The 17,972-nt window shown below is 42.6% G+C and overlaps 1 protein-coding gene across 1 annotated transcript in view; it reads right to left on the minus strand.

The window, feature by feature from the left end:
• Positions 1 to 17,761, minus strand: part of LOC122527314 (protein vestigial) — a 32,286-nt gene extending 14,525 nt beyond the window's left edge. The window contains exons 1-5 of the mRNA XM_043651379.1: positions 17,737 to 17,761; positions 17,468 to 17,695; positions 16,422 to 16,580; positions 6,508 to 6,631; positions 4,269 to 4,483 (exon numbers count right to left, since the gene is read on the minus strand). Of these exons, the coding sequence (XP_043507314.1) occupies positions 4,269 to 4,483; positions 6,508 to 6,631; positions 16,422 to 16,580; positions 17,468 to 17,695; positions 17,737 to 17,761 (751 nt within the window). The remainder of the gene's footprint in view (positions 1 to 4,268; positions 4,484 to 6,507; positions 6,632 to 16,421; positions 16,581 to 17,467; positions 17,696 to 17,736) is intronic.
• Positions 17,762 to 17,972: the final 211 nt, after the last annotated feature.

Raw genomic sequence — 17,972 nt, forward strand, 5'->3', positions numbered from 1 at the left:
CCACTCAGTTTCGTTCCAGTGATGCCTCGATACACGCTAAAATTTTTCGCGGCGCAGATACTTCCGCGAGAAATTCCTCTCAGTTCTCAGCGTCGACGAAATCTCCCGCGACGTTCACGGGGGTTGTATACTAACTCTCCGTCGCGGAGTTGTTGAAAGTTGTTGGAAAACGTTGCGAGAATTTTAAAGGTACGATAGCTGGAACGAAATAATTTTAACAAGTTTAGATAATAGCTGTCTTCTGAAAAAGTTGTTGATTCTCCGTCATGGAGGTCGAAATTGTTGGAAAACGTTGCGAGGATTTGAAATGTACGACAGTTCGAACGAAAAAATTTTAACAATTATAGATAATAGTCGTTTCTTTGAAAAAGTTGTAAATATTATTGTTTAAAAATACAGAGATGTTTCTTGACTTCGATGCAATTGTCTGTTACTCCTTTTGTTTATTAAATGAAAAAACTACGATCGTGTAATTATGAAAAATGAGGGAAAGATACCTACTATCTTGACAATTCTTGTTAAATAAAGGATGGGAAAACAATTTCGAGAATAACACGGTAGTTCGGCTCGATTCGAAAGTAATGAATTGGAAAAGTCAGGTTTCTTTAATAATTGTCAAGTCGGAAATGGCCAAAATGGCTACCGAAAGAGGGTTGACGCTCATGGCGTATCGAATCCGTGACAACGAGAGGGATGAGAATGCTAAAGTGAAGCTCTAGTATCGATTTTCGTCGCTTGAATTCACCATACATGAAACCTGACCATGGCACACCGCTTCCTCCCTCTTGCTACGACCCCTTACCATTTCCTACACGTTTTAAAACATCCCTATACTTACTTTACAAAACAATTTTTATGCGCGATATTCATTTATTTTCTTTTGCATCGACAAACTTTTTAATCTAATAATCGCAATGTTTTTCTTTTTTACGATAACATTCACTTTAATCTAAGAATAGCTGAATGTTGAAGAGTTCCATCATCACTAGGCACGTTCTAGGAAAACTTTTTGAAATGGAGTATAGATTTGCTCTAGAAAAAAAAAATCAATTGGAAATCTAACCTAATCTGTATCTTTTACAGAAACTTAATAAAAAATTATGAAAGAGTTACAATAACTAAATAAGTAATTAAAAACAACATTATTTCCGATCGAACGATATTTTTTGACATTATACAAAATACGAAATATTCACTTTAACCAAAGAACAGCTGAATGTTGTAAAGTTTCATCGTTCTAGAAAAATTCTTTGCAACTGATTGTGAATATAGATTTGCCCTAGAAAAGAAAAATCAGTTGGAAACCTAATCTAGTCCGAATCATCTGCAAAAATTTACCAAAAAAAAAAAAAAAAAAAAAGGAATAACACTAACGAAGTTATTATCAAGAACAACACTATTTCCGATCGAACGATAAATGACACTGACAGTCGTAGTCACTCACTATCAATTTCGTACCAAACGTCACGTGTGAAATGCTTCGAACGCCCAACGATGAAACGACGAGAACGAAATAAGAGCCGAAAGAGGACGAAAGAAGAAGAGCGGAAGCTTCCATTTCGGAAGAGTACCGTCGCCAACGACACCCTTGGCAGCTACCCGATCGCATCCCCCGAAAGGAGAGTCACGTCGCGCGATAAAAATAAAGCTCGGGACGAAGAGGCTCGCGGAAATTCTCGGAGCGTGGCCGGAACGTTGCATCAAAAGTTACGGACGTGTTACGTGAAATCGCGTGACTGGCTGCCGTGGTGAAACGGAAGGCGTGTTGCTGGTTGCAACGACGTGCAGACAGATGGGAGTGGTCTCCGCAATCACGATGGGCGTGGTGCTTTCACGGTTGTGTTGCAACTGCACCCCGCGCGCTGCAGCCTCGCTGCACGCTGCATTTGCCTTCCGACTTGCCGACGATTCCTGAATTTCCCCACACCCGGATAAATCGCGGGAAATCGATTTACGACGCACGTCGACGATCTCGACCATCCCGGGTGATGGAGTCACGAGGAAAATTCGAAACAATTTTCTACCGGTGCTTAAAGGAGCATCTCCCGTCGAATGAAAGGAATTTAATTTTTATACCTTCCGTGCAACTGTCGAGAATTTTCCAGTTATCTTCGCTACTCTTCAACGAAGCAAGAAGAAACGGTCCCTACAGACACATTATTATTCCAACTCCGCAGCGTTACAATTTTCCGTTTATTCTTTCCTAACTGAAAGAGAGAGAGAGAAAAAAAATCTCCAACTCCATTTACCACTCTCATCACCGTCCAGATATTCCTTTCCCACGCTAACGCTAAATTCCTGCGATCACCAACGGTCCCATAACACACAGGCTCTGCAACGCTCTGCCGGACTGCGAGGCGCAGTTTCTTCACCCCTGGGCGAGCGAACCAATCGATCCACGGGGCTACAGGATCCGGCGGGATCAGTGGACAGTGCCGAAAACACGGAAGAGAAAAAAGAAGAGGAAGAAGAGGAGAGGGCCCCGGTGACTGGTGGGCCTGTAGCGACACAGGGGAGGACCAGCGGGGCTTTTTACCCGCGATTTACATGATAAATCTCGTTGGAGGAGGATCGGAGCGGACATCAAAGTTGTGAGACCGAGAGAGGTGCAGCAGCGGCGTGGTTGCGGCGGCGGCGGCCGGCCAAGAGAGATCGGAGGCAGAATGGCGCGCAGGTAGCGCGCAAGAAAGGTCGGTCGGCCCCTCAGATGCTCGCAATTAATAAGAGCTTAATGGGGGACGATATAGCCACGTTGCCACGCTCTCTCTCTCTCTCTCTCTCTCTCTCTCTCTCTCTCGTGCTTTCTTCGTTGTTCTCCCACCGAAATCATCCACCGCCGACGACAAAAAGCCACCGCACAGCCGTAAAACATTTCGCTCCGGCTGTTTTCGACTGTATCCGGCCAAACGTGGCAAAAACGGCCAAGCCGTTTTCATTCTCGCAGTCCGACTATCTGATTATATATAAGAGAGGGAGAATAGTGGACGCTGGAAAACCCGGGGGGACATGGGAAACTTTTCACGTTGCCGGCTACGCGAGAGGAAAATTTTAGAGGTCCGACATAGTGGACCGACATTCACGGTTCTTGTCGGGAAATTTGAAAATAAATTTTTGTTACTGGTAAATTGGCTTGTTACTAGACTCTAGATTTTACGCGTTTGATGTACGAAAGTGTATAAAATAAAATGCAGTGACATTCCTATCTAGTTTCTCTTTCAAGAAAAGAAATTTTACTCAGAAAAAGACGTAAATTTGCAGTCTACATATTACAATTAATCTGAATTCTTATATTAATCAAGTAATCTTGATCTATCCCGTGGTGTTTCGTCGGTGGACGGACATTCACGGTTTTTGTCAGAAAATTTGAAAATAGATTTTTGTTACTAGACTCTAGATCTTACGCGTTTGATGTACGAAAGAGTATAAAATAAAATGCAGTGATATTCCTATCTAGTTTCTCTTTCAAGAAAAGAAATTTTACTCAGAAAAAGACGTAAATTTGCAGTCTACATATTACAATTAATCTGAATTCTTATATTAATCAAGTAATCTTGATCTATCCTGTGGTATTTCGTCGGTGGACGGACATTCACGGGAAATTTTAAAATAAATTTTTGTTACTGGTAAATTGGCTTGTTACTAGACTCTAGATCTTACGCGTTTGATGTACGAAAGTGTATAAAATAAAATGCAGTGACATTTCTATCTAGTTCCTCTTTCAAGAAAAGAAATTTTACTCATAAAAAGACGCAAATTTGCAGTCTACATGTTACAATTAATCTGAATTCTTATATTGATCAAGTAATCTTGATCTATCCTGTGGTGTTTCGTCGGTGGACGGACATTCACGGTTTTTGTCAGAAAATTTGAAAATAAATTTTGTTACTAGACTCTAGATCTTACACGTTTGATGTATGAAAGAGTATAAAATAAAATGCAGTGACATTTCTATCTAGTTCCTCTTTCAAGAAAAGAAATTTTACTCAGAAAAGGACGCAAATTTACAATCTACATGTTACAATTAATCTGAATTCCCATTCTAATCGAGTGATCTCGACCTACCCCGTGGTATTTCGTGTGATTTCTATTTCGTGGGAAGTTCTCTTCCATTTTTCGCGCTCACAGAAAGATCTCGATGTACATTCTCATATGTCTACGATCGTTCAAGTGTGCCGTTCTACGTCGAACGTCCCACGAGATATGGATTCGGCGGTGCAAGTATCGACTGATGGAAGGCACGTGAATGAGATTCGTGAGAGTCTACTCACCAGAGAGGGGTGCGTAATAGCCGTGCGGGTAAGAGGGTGCGGAGGAAGCGTCGACGAACGACTGCGACGGCGTGGCCGACGGCCAGTCCTTGTAGGAGGCCGCGGAGTGCGCGTGGTGCGCCGCATGGTGGCCAAGTCCTCGCGCACCACCCAACAGCAGCCCGCCGTAACTCGTCACGGTCGCCATATTATGATGGTGATACTCGTGCACAGCCCTGAAAGAAACGCATCGTAAAGATCAACCTGTTCCACGCGGATCTCGTACGTAACAGCAATAGCGACAGTAACAATGTGTTACGACGCGACGAGCGAGATTGAAAATAATCTCTAAGCGCGAAGAGGAACCGATGAAAATGAGGGACGGTTGGAGAAGAACGAAAAAGGAAGAGAAAAAAGGGTGGCACGAGAGGGAAGGAGAGAAAGAATCCTCGATATCGTGCCACCTCTCAAGAACGGTGACAGACTGGTAATTTATACGGCGGCCGACGCGAGATCAGCGCTAAAGATCTCTCGAGGCCAGGGGTACCTGCTCCCGACGGTTTTCTGTATTTTTCACGTCTCGTTTCCTCCACGCCACTGTTCTTTCTCTCTCTCTCTCTCTCTCTCTCTCTCTCTCTCTCTTTATCTATCTATCTCGTTCTTTATCCTCGCCACCGTGTCGCTTTTTTCTACGCTCGTTTAATCTACCCCCGGCTCCCGTCTCTTTCCCTCGATTTCTCGTGATTTTTCTCCCACTTTTTTTTTCTCGTCGCTTTTTCAACTCAGACAGAGAGAGAGAGAGAGAGAGAGGCCTCCTCGCCTCTGACACCTCTTCGTTTCTCGATATTCGTTCCCGAAGGTTTATCCCGGCAATCTGTCGCGTAATGAGCGAATTTTCGGAATGCGTTCGTTAATTGAACGAACGACGCTCGCGACCATTTTGTCGATTAATCGCCGCGGCTGGTATCGCGCCGCCCGCGCGAATTTGAAGTAGAGCACGTCACTCTCGAACGACCAGATCCTCACTCGTCCAATCAGCGATTGCAATGTTCTGTATTTCGTGTTATGAAATTGATGAAGCGCGAGACGGAGAAGAAATTTTACGGCGGTTTTTAACCACTTGCGCTGGCAACCGATTGCGGACCATAACGAGTGACCAACACCGTATAATTCGTCGCTTTCTTTCTGAACTCGTCGGTATACGATATCGCTGGATCGAAATTATTGTGAAGTAATAAATTTATTATATGTTCTGTCTATTTTGTTTTACCTAAATATACTTAAAACTGAGAAAGTATTACAATTTCGGAACAAAAAATTCCAGCGCAAGAGGTTAATTGAGCTGATATTGTTGCAACATTAATTTTAGTAACTTCGGGAATGTTAACGCATTGTTGACCGGTTGGCATTGGCTATTTTAATTTTTGACACAGGATATTGTGATATCTTTCGCTTTATTATGAAAAAAAATTACTTTTATTGACATTTAGGTTTTTAGTGTTACAAAAGTTTCAATTGTAACGTTGACTCATCTTTAGGACAATTAAAAGACTACGTTTTAGAAAAGAATAGTCACTGGTATAAAAGAGTATGCTCTTCGAAAGGAAGTCGCAACGAAATCAGATATATTTGCAAAACCTGTGCAAAAATTACTGCTATATACAGTTTGTCACACCGAAAGATATTACTAAAATATATTACACGTATAAAATATAATATGTACAAGATACACACAAAGTTTTATTTAAATTCATTCTGTATAAATAAATTATATTGAGATTCATTTAGATTGTTTCACTCAACTGCAAAGTATAATAGCCAGTGACACGAGATATCTGTGTAAAATTGCCAGTCAACAATATGTTAAACGATAGATAGTACGGAATTTCACGATGATAGTAGACTAGATTGAATTAGACAATAGAGTACATTAAATTAGATAGTAGAAAGTAGACGAGAAAAATGCGAATGGTTACGTAAAATCCAACGTCGGTTGATATTTCATCAGATTGAAATGTGACAGTTATTCTCGATCGTTCGACTCAAGTATATCTCAATGCTTATATCCCTTATTTCTTTTTGGGAAAGATGAATTTAGCAAATAAAGCCCAAGGAACTGGCCGGAGACTCGTGAATTGTTCGTCACGGTGAATTATGCGAGAGTTTAAAAGGCTTGAGAAACACCTGGGATTACGACAGATTTTCCTCTAACGTAGAAATATATTTTAAGGACAACGCGAGGAATGCATGGAACGCTCACCTGTGGTGATACTGTGGATAATGCGGATGCCATGGATCCGTTGGACACTCGTAGACCTCACCAGGATGCTGGCTCTTCCAGAAGGAAGGGGGGAAGTTCCTCATGAACATGGGAGAGATATTTTCTACAACAAAACAGAATGCTTTTAGTAATCCCTTATCTATCACAAGTATGAAATGAAAATTACCAGTGCAATGTTTTCAATCAAAATAGCATAATTTCGTTCGCATTCGAAGAACAACGATCCAACTTCGACAAATCTTATTTAATTGAAATGTAACTGTTCAATTTGAAAAGATGCCAATTGATTGAATTAGTTTTATTAATTTTGAATTTTGTAATCGATTGACACACCGCCACGTAGTGCTTTCGATTTAATCATCTAAAACTTCAAACACCAAACTTTGAATACTTATGCTATCGTTGTATCTACTTGGTTGTCTCGGTTGTCTGACTCTGAGCGTCCGATTCTACTGACGCAACCGGCGCGTCTTCGTTCTTGCTTGAGAAAATTATCATACAACGACAAAGCAGGTTGGAGCAAACATAATGTTACATAAAGTTAAAAATATTTTTAATCGAGAAAAAAATCTTGGAGAAGAATTTTGCCGCGCCAATTAAAAAAAAAACGTGTCTGATCAAAACGTGTCGATTGGTCTGACAAATGTGACTGCGTTGGAAAATAAAGACTTGATTTGAGACTTCAAAACACAAATCGATTCAACCCGTTTTTTTTTTTTTTTTATTTGACACGGCAGTGTTAACAATAGCAAACGTAACATTCGAATAATTCCAACGAACGTGTGATCTCTAAACATCACAGCAGACAGCAAAGTTCTTCGAAGTTTCTCCATCCGAGAAAGGCTGCACGTTATCTATGATCGATCTACGATCGATTGTCCCGGATGCTGGACGAATCAACCTGGGCGAATTCGACGCAATAATTTTCATTCGAAAGCTAGGCCCGTCCCGGTTAGGCAGGAATGTTTATTAAAATATTTGTATCGTTTCCCACGGGGCCAGCACGCGATTCTTTCGAGGGCTCACGATAAACGGGTAGTCGGATCCCACGGGATCGAGCCGCGCGACAGAAAGGTACCGCTCGGTTGTTTTACAAGCGACCACTCCAAAGCCAGAAGCTTGTCGTGTATCCTCCCGCGAGTCTCCTCCGGGTCCTTGGTCCCGGGATTCCTTTTTCTCTCCCTCTCTCTCTCTCTGTCTCTCTTTCTCTCGAAGCTCTTTCGGCCAATCCAAACACATATTCGAAGGTTGAATCAACGGAGGTCGTGCCAGCCGACGATTTATATTTCTAATTCCTCCTCTTCTTCTTCCTCGATCTCGTCTTCGATCGCCGGTCTGCCGTCCGATGGAAAATATGGTGTCGGCTAATTTATGAAAAGAAAAGAAGAAAGAAACGAAATCTTCGTCCCCCGACAATCACTGCCACTTCACGGTTATTAGCGTGTTATTCTTCTGTTGTTTCATTTATTTCTTTTTTCTCTTTTTTAATAATTATTTTGTTCGAGCTTTTCGCCTCTGATCCAGCTGCGTTTCTCTTCTCTCGTTGTTAAGCTGCAAAGAAACTTGGCGTGCGAGAAAGTGTTTGTCAATAGTAGGTCGTTGCGTTTATCTTCATTTGCTCGGGCAACGCGTTAATTATGAAGTTTGCTGTTTATGGATCGACAGGGATGCAGGACTGTGCAAAAAGCGACTAAGGCTGTTTGATAAAACAGCGAAGCATGAATTATTCATTTGTCCGTTGCACAATCCACCGGTGTGTATCGATCGACACGCAGTTCTCCGTGTGCAGCCGTTTGTCTTTAATAGGTGACACGTAATTAACATATGTACGTACACGCGTGATAATTAACGAGTTAACAATCGTTATCAACGTTATCGTCGTATCAATAAATACGATAAACGTTTAATTTCTAAATATATATTTATTTCTTTTTTATTTAACAAATAATAATAATATATTTATATATATTTAGATCATTTATTTTCGAGATAGTTAAATAATTAAAATAAATTAATTAACCCTGATACAAATGGTACAAATTATATTTTACTTATTATTTTTTTAATAAATTCATTCTCATTACTTTAATTATAAATAATTTTACTAATTTTAAATTATTACTATAATGTTTTAAATATTTATTATAAAATTTGATTTATATATATGTATAACGAAGCTAACAAATTTGGAGAAAATGATATCTTCCAAGATTGTAAAGTAATTTTAAAATATGATAGAAGATGGAAATGGAACAGGAAATTTACTTCGATCTTTTAACTTATTAAAAGATACTTTTCTTCTCGAGAAAACTGTTATAAATTATCACGGTTATATAATTATGAAACTGTTATAGATGGTCGTAGACTAACATGAATGACTAAATCAACTTTTACAACAACTTCTCAGGACTTACTCTTGATTAAATTGATTAAACTTTGAATATCATGCGAAAGTGCAATAACGAAGAAAGTATTAAAATTACTAGAATTTTGTAAATCAGCTCGAAAGTTGAATAAAATGACGAAAAGAAAATCGTATATCAAGACTCTGGTGGTTGTCGTAAAGATGAAGCTTCAATCCTTTTTTTGAAAAAAACTTTCTCAATATCTTTACGTGCTATGACGGAATTGATAGCATTTTCAAGAAGAAAAGTATCTTCACCCACCCCCCCGTTAAGCGAAGAAAAATCAGAATATTTTGAATGATGCACCTTGGAAGCAGAGGCTTCGAACTTCAACCCTCTGCACTCTGAATTACTTTCCAATTGTTTTTTCTTTCAAACAACATAAAAACCCTATTTCAAAAATGAGTGCGACTCCACGCAAGAGTGCCCGTGTTGAAATGAACTCGGATCGATCATTGCACGATCATCCTTTTCACAAATTGATTCGAGTGTCCGAATATTAACACCAGTCACTCTCTGAAGATTCGAAACGTCCGTACATACAGGCGCACTCATGGTCAACCCTTTCCGCGGCCTCGGCAGAGTGGCAGATTCGCGTAGAAATCGAATCCCGGCTGTTCCCCTGCACGGCCGAGCGCGGCATCGGCACCGGTAGAAAGCCGTCCGTGGACGCTCGACACTCTGTTTCTTTAATTGCGTTAATAAATAAAGGACAGTCGGCCAGAGAGTGGACAGCAAGCCGGAGGAGCGGAGAGGAGGGGCGGCGATGGCAGAGGGGAAAAGAAGAGGTAAAGGCAGCGGGAGGAAGGAGCCAGCAAGAAGAGCGAACCGATCCGGGGGTTGGAGGAACGACGAAGGACGCTGAGAGGTGGGAGGGGGAGGGGGAGGGGGGAGGACGAAGGACGCCCAACGCTCGAAGGCCGGTTTCCGTTCCCGCTATCTCGCATCTCCCCTGTATAAGCAAATCGCAATATTTAACGCGATAGTTAGTCAATCTTCCTTGATACCTGCTCCCTCTCTCTCTCTCTCTCTCTTTTCGAGAGACACACACGAGAAACTATATTTTACGCGTTTCGCGCCGGCTGCCAACTCCCCCGATCTCGACATTCCACGCGTGGGAAACAATGCAGCCTCCGCCGGGCTTCTTTATGCCGAAAGTGTCGCGGGTCAGTTGTTACCGAGACGACCCGATACCCAATCGGGTTACAGTATCGTTCCGGACCGTTTGAACATTCGCTGGCCACGGCCGAATTTTGCGAATCTCCTCGCGAGTCTGTTGCTCGAGCGGAGAGTCGTGGAGAGTCTTTGTTTTCTCAACTTTGTAACATCGACACAATGATCGATTAGCGTTAATGTGCGCTAAGAAGGTTGAGAACCCTCGAGACCTCTTGCCATTCGAATTATTATTCCCCCGTCGTCGGGTATATTGCTTCGTTAGATATTCAAATTACATCGATACCGGTGTACGTACACGCATACTTTCGCGGGTATTATCTATTCGAGCTCGCTATTCACCATCCATCTCCCCGGAGAACTCTGTATCAACGCGTGACAATCTACGACCCTACCAATAAATTTCACCCTCCCATCCCCCGGGTTAACGAGTCCTCAATTCGATAAATTCACGCGCAATTCACGCCGAAACCGAAAATTTCGAACGTGAATCTCGATTCTCCTCGAATGTCGTTCCAACGTCGAAATCAAAGTCCGCGGAAATTCACGGATTTCACGGAGTCAACGGACGATGGTCGTTAATTTTTCGCGAAGGTTCATTCATTTCGGCGACGAGCTCGCCGGTAATGATTCACTTTCAACCGAGTTGAGCGAGCAGCTCGACGTCGATGGTCGGTCCGCGGGACCGCGCGATAGCCCGATACAAATGTAGCCGATAAATCTTCGGGGCGGCGCGGCCCTTTCATTTGCGGAGGGCCGCGGAAAATAATCGGCTGACACGGCGTTGGACGAGGAGGTGGAGGAGGGGGTGGATGGGTTTCGCGCGTCGACGCGTGGCGCTGGCGCCGCGCCAGAAGGTGCTTGCCTCTATAAAGACGTCGCGCGTCGCGCTGCCGCGATTCGTCAAAACGTAACCCACCGGCTGATTGATGTGGCGGTGCGACCGGATGCCTCGTTATTCCGATTGCACGGGCGCTCGTGCGGCCAAAGGGTTTATGCCACGGGTTTAGGCCACCGTGCACGTGGCCAAAACACCGATCGAGCGTTCGCGAAACGAACTAACGGCGCGTTTGCCCGTCTATTTTCGATTTTGCCCCCCAGTTACGACACCATCGACTCGCCACGATTTCGGATTTTCGTGTTGTTCGCAGTTGCATTGAAATTTATCGATTGAGAGAGATATTTCCCTCTTTTGTTTTTTTTTTTTTGTTTTTTTGGGAATCGTTCTCCTGAATGGAGAATGAAGTGGAGCGTAATAGATTTGATGGAAGGTTCGTTTCATAAAGTTGCGAAAAGCCACTGGACGTTCTGATCCATTCGTTGTATACGACGGTTTAATTTCTCGTTAATTTGACGATTGTGTCGCTCGGAAGTTTACCGGAAATGATGACACGAGTTTAAAAACGAAAGGAAATGGCATCGCGAATCGGACTGTATAAACAGCACGTGCCATTATTTTCCATATATGTCTATCGATCACAGATCTCGATTATTGTAACAATTTCATCAAACGTTCGCAGCGATCTCCTCGCTTAATTAACAATCGACCAAATCAACGGTATCTTTTGATTAGTCTTTTCTCGTAAGCCGCCATCCATCCCTCGAAATCTCTCTTTTGTAAATCAAAACTCTATAATTATATTTGTTTTTGTGTCTCCATCTCAACTTCTTTTTCTTTTTCTTTCTGTTTTCCAATATTATTTTACAAGTTGGAAACCGCTGGACCAAAACGATCGAAAATCCAAAAATGTCCACCGGACTGGCCGGGACGTTTCTCAATTGCGACACCGTCCTTAAATTACGCGCATCGTGTCACAGATTACACGGCAATTTTCGTTCGTCCGATCGGCGAGGCCTGCGAGCCTGCGTTCAGAAGAGCGGTGAAAAAGCGCGGGGCGCGGAGCGGAGGATCGGTATCGCGGCTAATCTCGCCGGCAGCCTCTTTGAAGAGGCCACGCGGCGTCGTGTAAGGGCCATGTCAAGTAATTGCGTCTGTGTTGCGCCGCGGTGGCTGGCGAACCGGGCGTTAATTTGACGCCACCGACTGGAACGACGCGCTCAATTTCCCGAACTCAACTCAACGGGTTACCGCCGGGTTCCCCTCCCCCTCGACCGTGTCGTATTCTCATCAGAGCCGAGCGGCGAACGCCGCGCGATAAGCCAGCCCGATTCCCCCCACGTCAGCGGACGTTATTCCGAATTAACCCTTTGAACGGAAGTATGCGGCGCTGATAAACGCGTGGCGATTTTTCAGTTTCAGCGACGGCGACAGCCACTTTCAGCTCGCTGAGAAACCTAGAATCTGTCTGTTTCTCCCTCTCCTCCTTCCTCACCCTTTCGCGCGCGTTGCACCGACTATTTCAATACTCGAGAAGATCCTTACGGATTCATATTTTACGTCTGCTAATGTAACGAGATTTATTAAAACGAAAAATTCGCGTAAATGTAACATATCGACATGTTTCTCGACCATTCGTTTAGAAACATTTTATCTAATCCTCTTGCGCTGGAATGACGCGCGTCGAGAACTTTTTTTTGCTTCAAAATTGCAACATTTACTCAGTTTTAAGTGTATTTTAAGTATAACGCAGCAGAATAAACAATAAATTTATCACTTCTTCTGGTAATTTCTATCCAGTGACATTATTCCAGCCACAGAGTTGAAAAAGAAAGCGACGAATTATTATTGTACACGGTTTGGTCATTCGTTATGGTCCGCGAATCAGTTGCCAGCGCAAGGGGTCAAAGAGATAAATTAGACGTTACAGCTCGTATTCTGTTTTCGAAAATTTATCCCGTAACGAACACTTCTGTTTGAACCTAATAAAGGTAAATTAAATTAATTTCAGCTTGGCTTGCATTTCGTTTTCATAAATTTACAATTGTAATATACATCTCGTATGATACGGGAGTTGCACCGCGTACCAAACAATTTATATTCGTACAAATTAATTCGTACGAACAGTTAATTTCGTAAATGTAAAACGAAGAATTCATCACGTACTCGCTGTGTCTGAGTATGACGCGATTGTTCCACTTGCATGCGTATTCTACGCGTATACATACAAAACACAGACACCAGTTAGGCCCCTTTATGCACGACGACAGTATTGGTAGATATTTTAAAAAGTTGACAGAGAGTTCCACTTGTATCGCGATGATTAACTTCCATAAACATACCATCGATGAAGCTTGCCTCGCGCACGTTTTTCAACCGGCCGAGTTGTAATAAGCCCTTAAAAGATTAACTGAACTCGCCTCTCTCGAACGCTACGCAATGAAAGCGAAAGAGTTGCCGCGCTTAGTAGGATCCTTACGAAGGCGGTGCCCGCAAGAAGGCAGGATAATCACGGTCGCGTCGCGTATGCGCCCGTATCGGCGAGCATTCGAGGGCAAAACGTAGTTTTATCGGCTAGTCGTATCGTTCGAGCTCCTATCCCCTTAAACGTGGCGCGCCAGCCGCTCCTGGCACCGACTGGTAGCCAAGCAAAACCCTTGCTAGATGCAATTTCCTCGGCTCGCAAGAAACCGCGGCTCTTCGGATAGCGTAACACGTCACCGATCCCCCTTTCGGCCGGAATTGCGATTTCGTGCATCGTCCGATCCGGTCTTTGGCGTTTAACCCTTCGCCCTCGACGAAGGGTTTTCTTCTACCAGCAATTTATTCACGAAGCACTCGCTTCGAATAAAATGACGTAGTGTTGGAGATGATTATCGTTATTATAAATGGTATTTAACATTTTATTGATTATAAATGTATGATGATAATAATAATAATAATAATAATATAAAACATAAATAATAATAATAATAATATAAAACATAAATAATAATAATAAAATTATAATAATAATAATATAAAATATAAATAATAATAATAAAATTATAATAATAATAATATAAAATATAAATAATAATAATAATAATATAAAATTTTATTGATTGTATCTGTCCAACATGTGATGTCATTTAAATTTAAAGCAATCATTAAGTAGGTACGTAAGGATTTGCTAGTAACGTCGTTTCTTGATACTGTACAAAATTTTATTCTATTTAAATTATTTCTTTTCTTTTTTGAATTATTGCCACTAGATGGAAATGTTTATAAATTTGAAAAAAAAAAAAAAACAGAGACATTATTTCCAACAGAGGTATCCCTGATTCAATCTGGAAACTAATATCCTCCACCATTTTTTAAACTTTCGCAAGAAACAGTAGGAAGTCTAGTTTATATGAATTATTGAACGTCAATTGACCATCTTCAGAAATTTCTTATTTTCTGAAATTCTTTTCTTCTTCTCACGTCGTTACTGTAGCTTTCACTCCAGTCTGTTCGAATATTATACTATTATACACCGCAATGATACAAATATATACGTTCATTATAATTATCAGCAAATACATTATAATATTTTTAACATGCAAATATATTGTTATTTTAGCTGTTGGCTAGATGTAAGGAATAGTCTGACCGCTTCAGAAGGGACAATCGAGTGCAAACAGTTGATTAAAGATTTGCTCGCGAGACGCATGCGCATAATAATGCGCGAAGCGTGAACAACGGAAGAACGAAATCGCCCGGCATAATCCAAAGGCGTAACTATTCAATTTAATAAGACCGCGTAACGCGGCGACGATGCCGGGGATCATCTCTCTTGCAGCTCGCCGCAAACACGCGCCGCAACACGCCCAAACAATTCGCAACCCTTCTTATCGGTCGCCTTTCACTCGCTGCGGAGGGGGTGTCTTTGTTCTCCGCGAGCACACACGCGCTGTCCCATCGCGTACGCGAGAGACGTTCGCTCCTTGTACGTACGTTTAAGCCGGCATACCGCGGCTAAAACTGTCTTCTCCGGCGCTCTGTCTCTTCGTCGTTCCTCGTCCCCCTTCGAACCCCTTCCTCCACCTTTTCCGCTCCTTCTTCACCCCTGAGCTACGCTCGCGCTCTTCCTGAGTCACCGTGCGTCTCGTGTCGCAGAGGCCGGAGAGAGAAGCTCTTAATTTACCTTTCCTACTCCGTGCTCTCGATGGAACGAAACGAAACGAAATGAAACGAAACGAAACGAAACGAAACGAAACGAAACGAAACGAAACGAAACGAAACGAGCGAGTCACGTGGGGGGAGGGAGGGACGCAACGAGAGAAAGCGAGACAAAAGAGGGAGAGAGGCGCACCGCACATAACAATTAGGTCGTGTTGTCTTGAATTCTAAGCAGGCTAGTGAACCGATCGTCAGCGCTGCCGCGAGATAAATGCGGCCTTAAACGATACCGATATAGACGGGCTGCTACGCCGATCGCTTGCCAAACCGACTTCCACCGGGGCAACCCCCTGCGCGGTCGCCTTTCTCGTTAGCCGGCGCTCTTTCTTTCGCCAGCTTTCGGGCCCTTCGTCCTGCTCGCCCACCGCTCCATTTCGGGGCCATATGAATGTCCTTTTTCTTCATGCTTCTCTCGATATACGCACGCCGTATATCCTTTATTTCCAGTGCGCGCATTCTCGCGGCTGTTTCTTCTGGCCATGATCATTTCACTACGCCCTTACGCCCGAACGTTTTTTCGCTTCTTCGAGAATAAATTGTCGAAACGAAGCACACTATCTCCGATCATCGTCACGACGTTTCTGAACTTTCGTTCTCCCCAAGTTTTCCATCCTACGATTTTTCCATCTCTCGAAGTCAATAGTCAACGTTAAGTTAAATTCAACAAATCTGCCGCTTCGTTTTCAATCTGGCGGCTGGTTTTTGCTCTCTCCTCTTTCCGTGGACCGAGGAGGGAACTCTCCGCTCTTCTCCTTCTTCTTCGTCTCCTTGCACGGGCCGACAGCAAGGGCTTTAAGTCCCCGAGTGCGACGACGGTACAATTGTTACGAGGCTTGTTAGCGTTGTCGCGGCCTAATGGCGCACTTTATTATCGGTCTCCGCTGGGACCGCGTTTGCGTCCGCTCGCCATCCGTTTAAATCACCGCCCTTTGATGCATTAGTCCCGCTCCACGGTTGCTCGCGTCCTCCGATCTTCGGGCTCACGCGTGTCTCGATGACGTCGAAGCGTCGAAACGAGATCGTAATTGGAACTCGAAACGTGTTTATTCTTACCGGTTTTCAAGTAACTCCGTTCGAACGTCGTCCACCGCCTCCTTTTTTTCCTTTCTTCTCTCTCTCTCTCTCTCTCTCTTTTCCTTTTTTAATTTATCGCCAATCGATGATCGTTTATTTTATCTCGCATCGTATGTTTCACACAGGTTTATACAGACAATTCGTATTCTTTCAAACTTTATACGTTTCAGCGATGTAACCAGTTCGGTACAGCAACTCACCCTTCGGTTTGTCGTGCGCCAATGCCCTTTGAAAGTGCTCCTCCACCTCGGACGCAGCGTCCCCTCGGTAATGAGTGAAGACCACGCAATTTGTGCTGACGTACTGCGCTATGCTCTCGCCATCGTCTGAATCCTCCGCTGCAGTGCCAGTACCTACGGCTATAAGCCAGTTAGGTAGGGCAAATTTGCCAGGATTAAGCGATATTAATTACTGCTATAGTCTATACCAACTGAATCGCGAGTATCGGAGTATCTTTTTTGTTTTTTTTGTTTTTTTTTTTTTTGGTTTCTCTAAGAAATTAATATATTGGGGTAAAATCCAGCGTGAAGCAAGCTCGGTAATTTTTCAATATGTTGTTGTTTTATATATAATACACAGACGGTCCTAGTTTGTTCACAGAACGTTCACAAAAATCATTGCGTTAACCTGTTGCGCTGGAATGACGTACCACGAACGTCGAGAATTTCTCGCCCTAAATTGCAACATTTTTCTCAGTCTTAAGTATATTTAAATGTAACCGAGGCAAAACAAATGATAAAGGTTTATTACTTTTCAATAATTTCCAGTGATATCATACCGACGAGTTCAAAGAAAGAAGAAAGCGACAAATTACTGGTTCAGTCGCTCGTTATGGTCCGCGCAACCAGTTGGCCAGCGCAAGTCGTTAATTGCATCAGTAGATTTGGATGAATAAATACAATCCAAATCTAATCTGTAAAATACGACCCAAAGAACTGCCAAACGATAGCAACACAATGTAGTAATCAAAAAATCGACAATAACTCTTACTATATTACTAAAATACGATCCAAAGAACTGCCAAACGATAGCAACACAATGTAGTAATCAAAAAATCGACAATAACTCTTACTATAGATAGAATACTATAATTTCGAAACTAGGATCGTTCGTGAATTATATATATACAAGGGGGAAATTGTTCAGAATCATGCCTCCAAGTGGATCATCAACAGAAAGTCGTAGTCGAATTGAACTAACTAGTTGAAGAATGAAAATATTGACATCACGAATGCTTTCAGCTCACCGTCCGTCGATCTGTCGTCGTCTAACGTTCTCGAGGGTTGCGAAGTGGTGGATGCAACGGGTGGTCGTGGTTGAGGAGTTGGCCTTGGCGACGCTGGACTGGGTGCCGAACCGACGGAACCTGCGCTGCTCGGTTGTCCTTGAGGAACACTTCCACCAGCTCCGCAAATTTCGAGACCCGCCGCTCCGAGTGATCTTTGGTGAACGTTCAACTGTAAAAGGAACAACCCTGAGTCAACATACATACGTTCTTTTATTCATAAATATCACCATCCAACGACAATATAATTTTCATTCTGTGAAACGAACACACTAGAGCACAGTAGAAAGATGACTAACTATTTTGTTTGACAGACTATTAACTCTAGAAAAGATTATCAATTATCTTTGGTGAACATTCAACTGTGAAAACAATATTATAGTTATGTATATTTAATATCATTTTCATAGTTGAACGTTAATAATCAATAATCTTTCCTATATTTAACAATCCATCACAGAATAAT

The sequence above is a fragment of the Frieseomelitta varia genome, unplaced genomic scaffold, assembly GCF_011392965.1.
Source record: "Frieseomelitta varia isolate USP_RPSP 00005682 unplaced genomic scaffold, Fvar_1.2 scaffold_215, whole genome shotgun sequence".
Taxonomy (NCBI): Eukaryota; Metazoa; Arthropoda; class Insecta; order Hymenoptera; family Apidae; genus Frieseomelitta; species Frieseomelitta varia.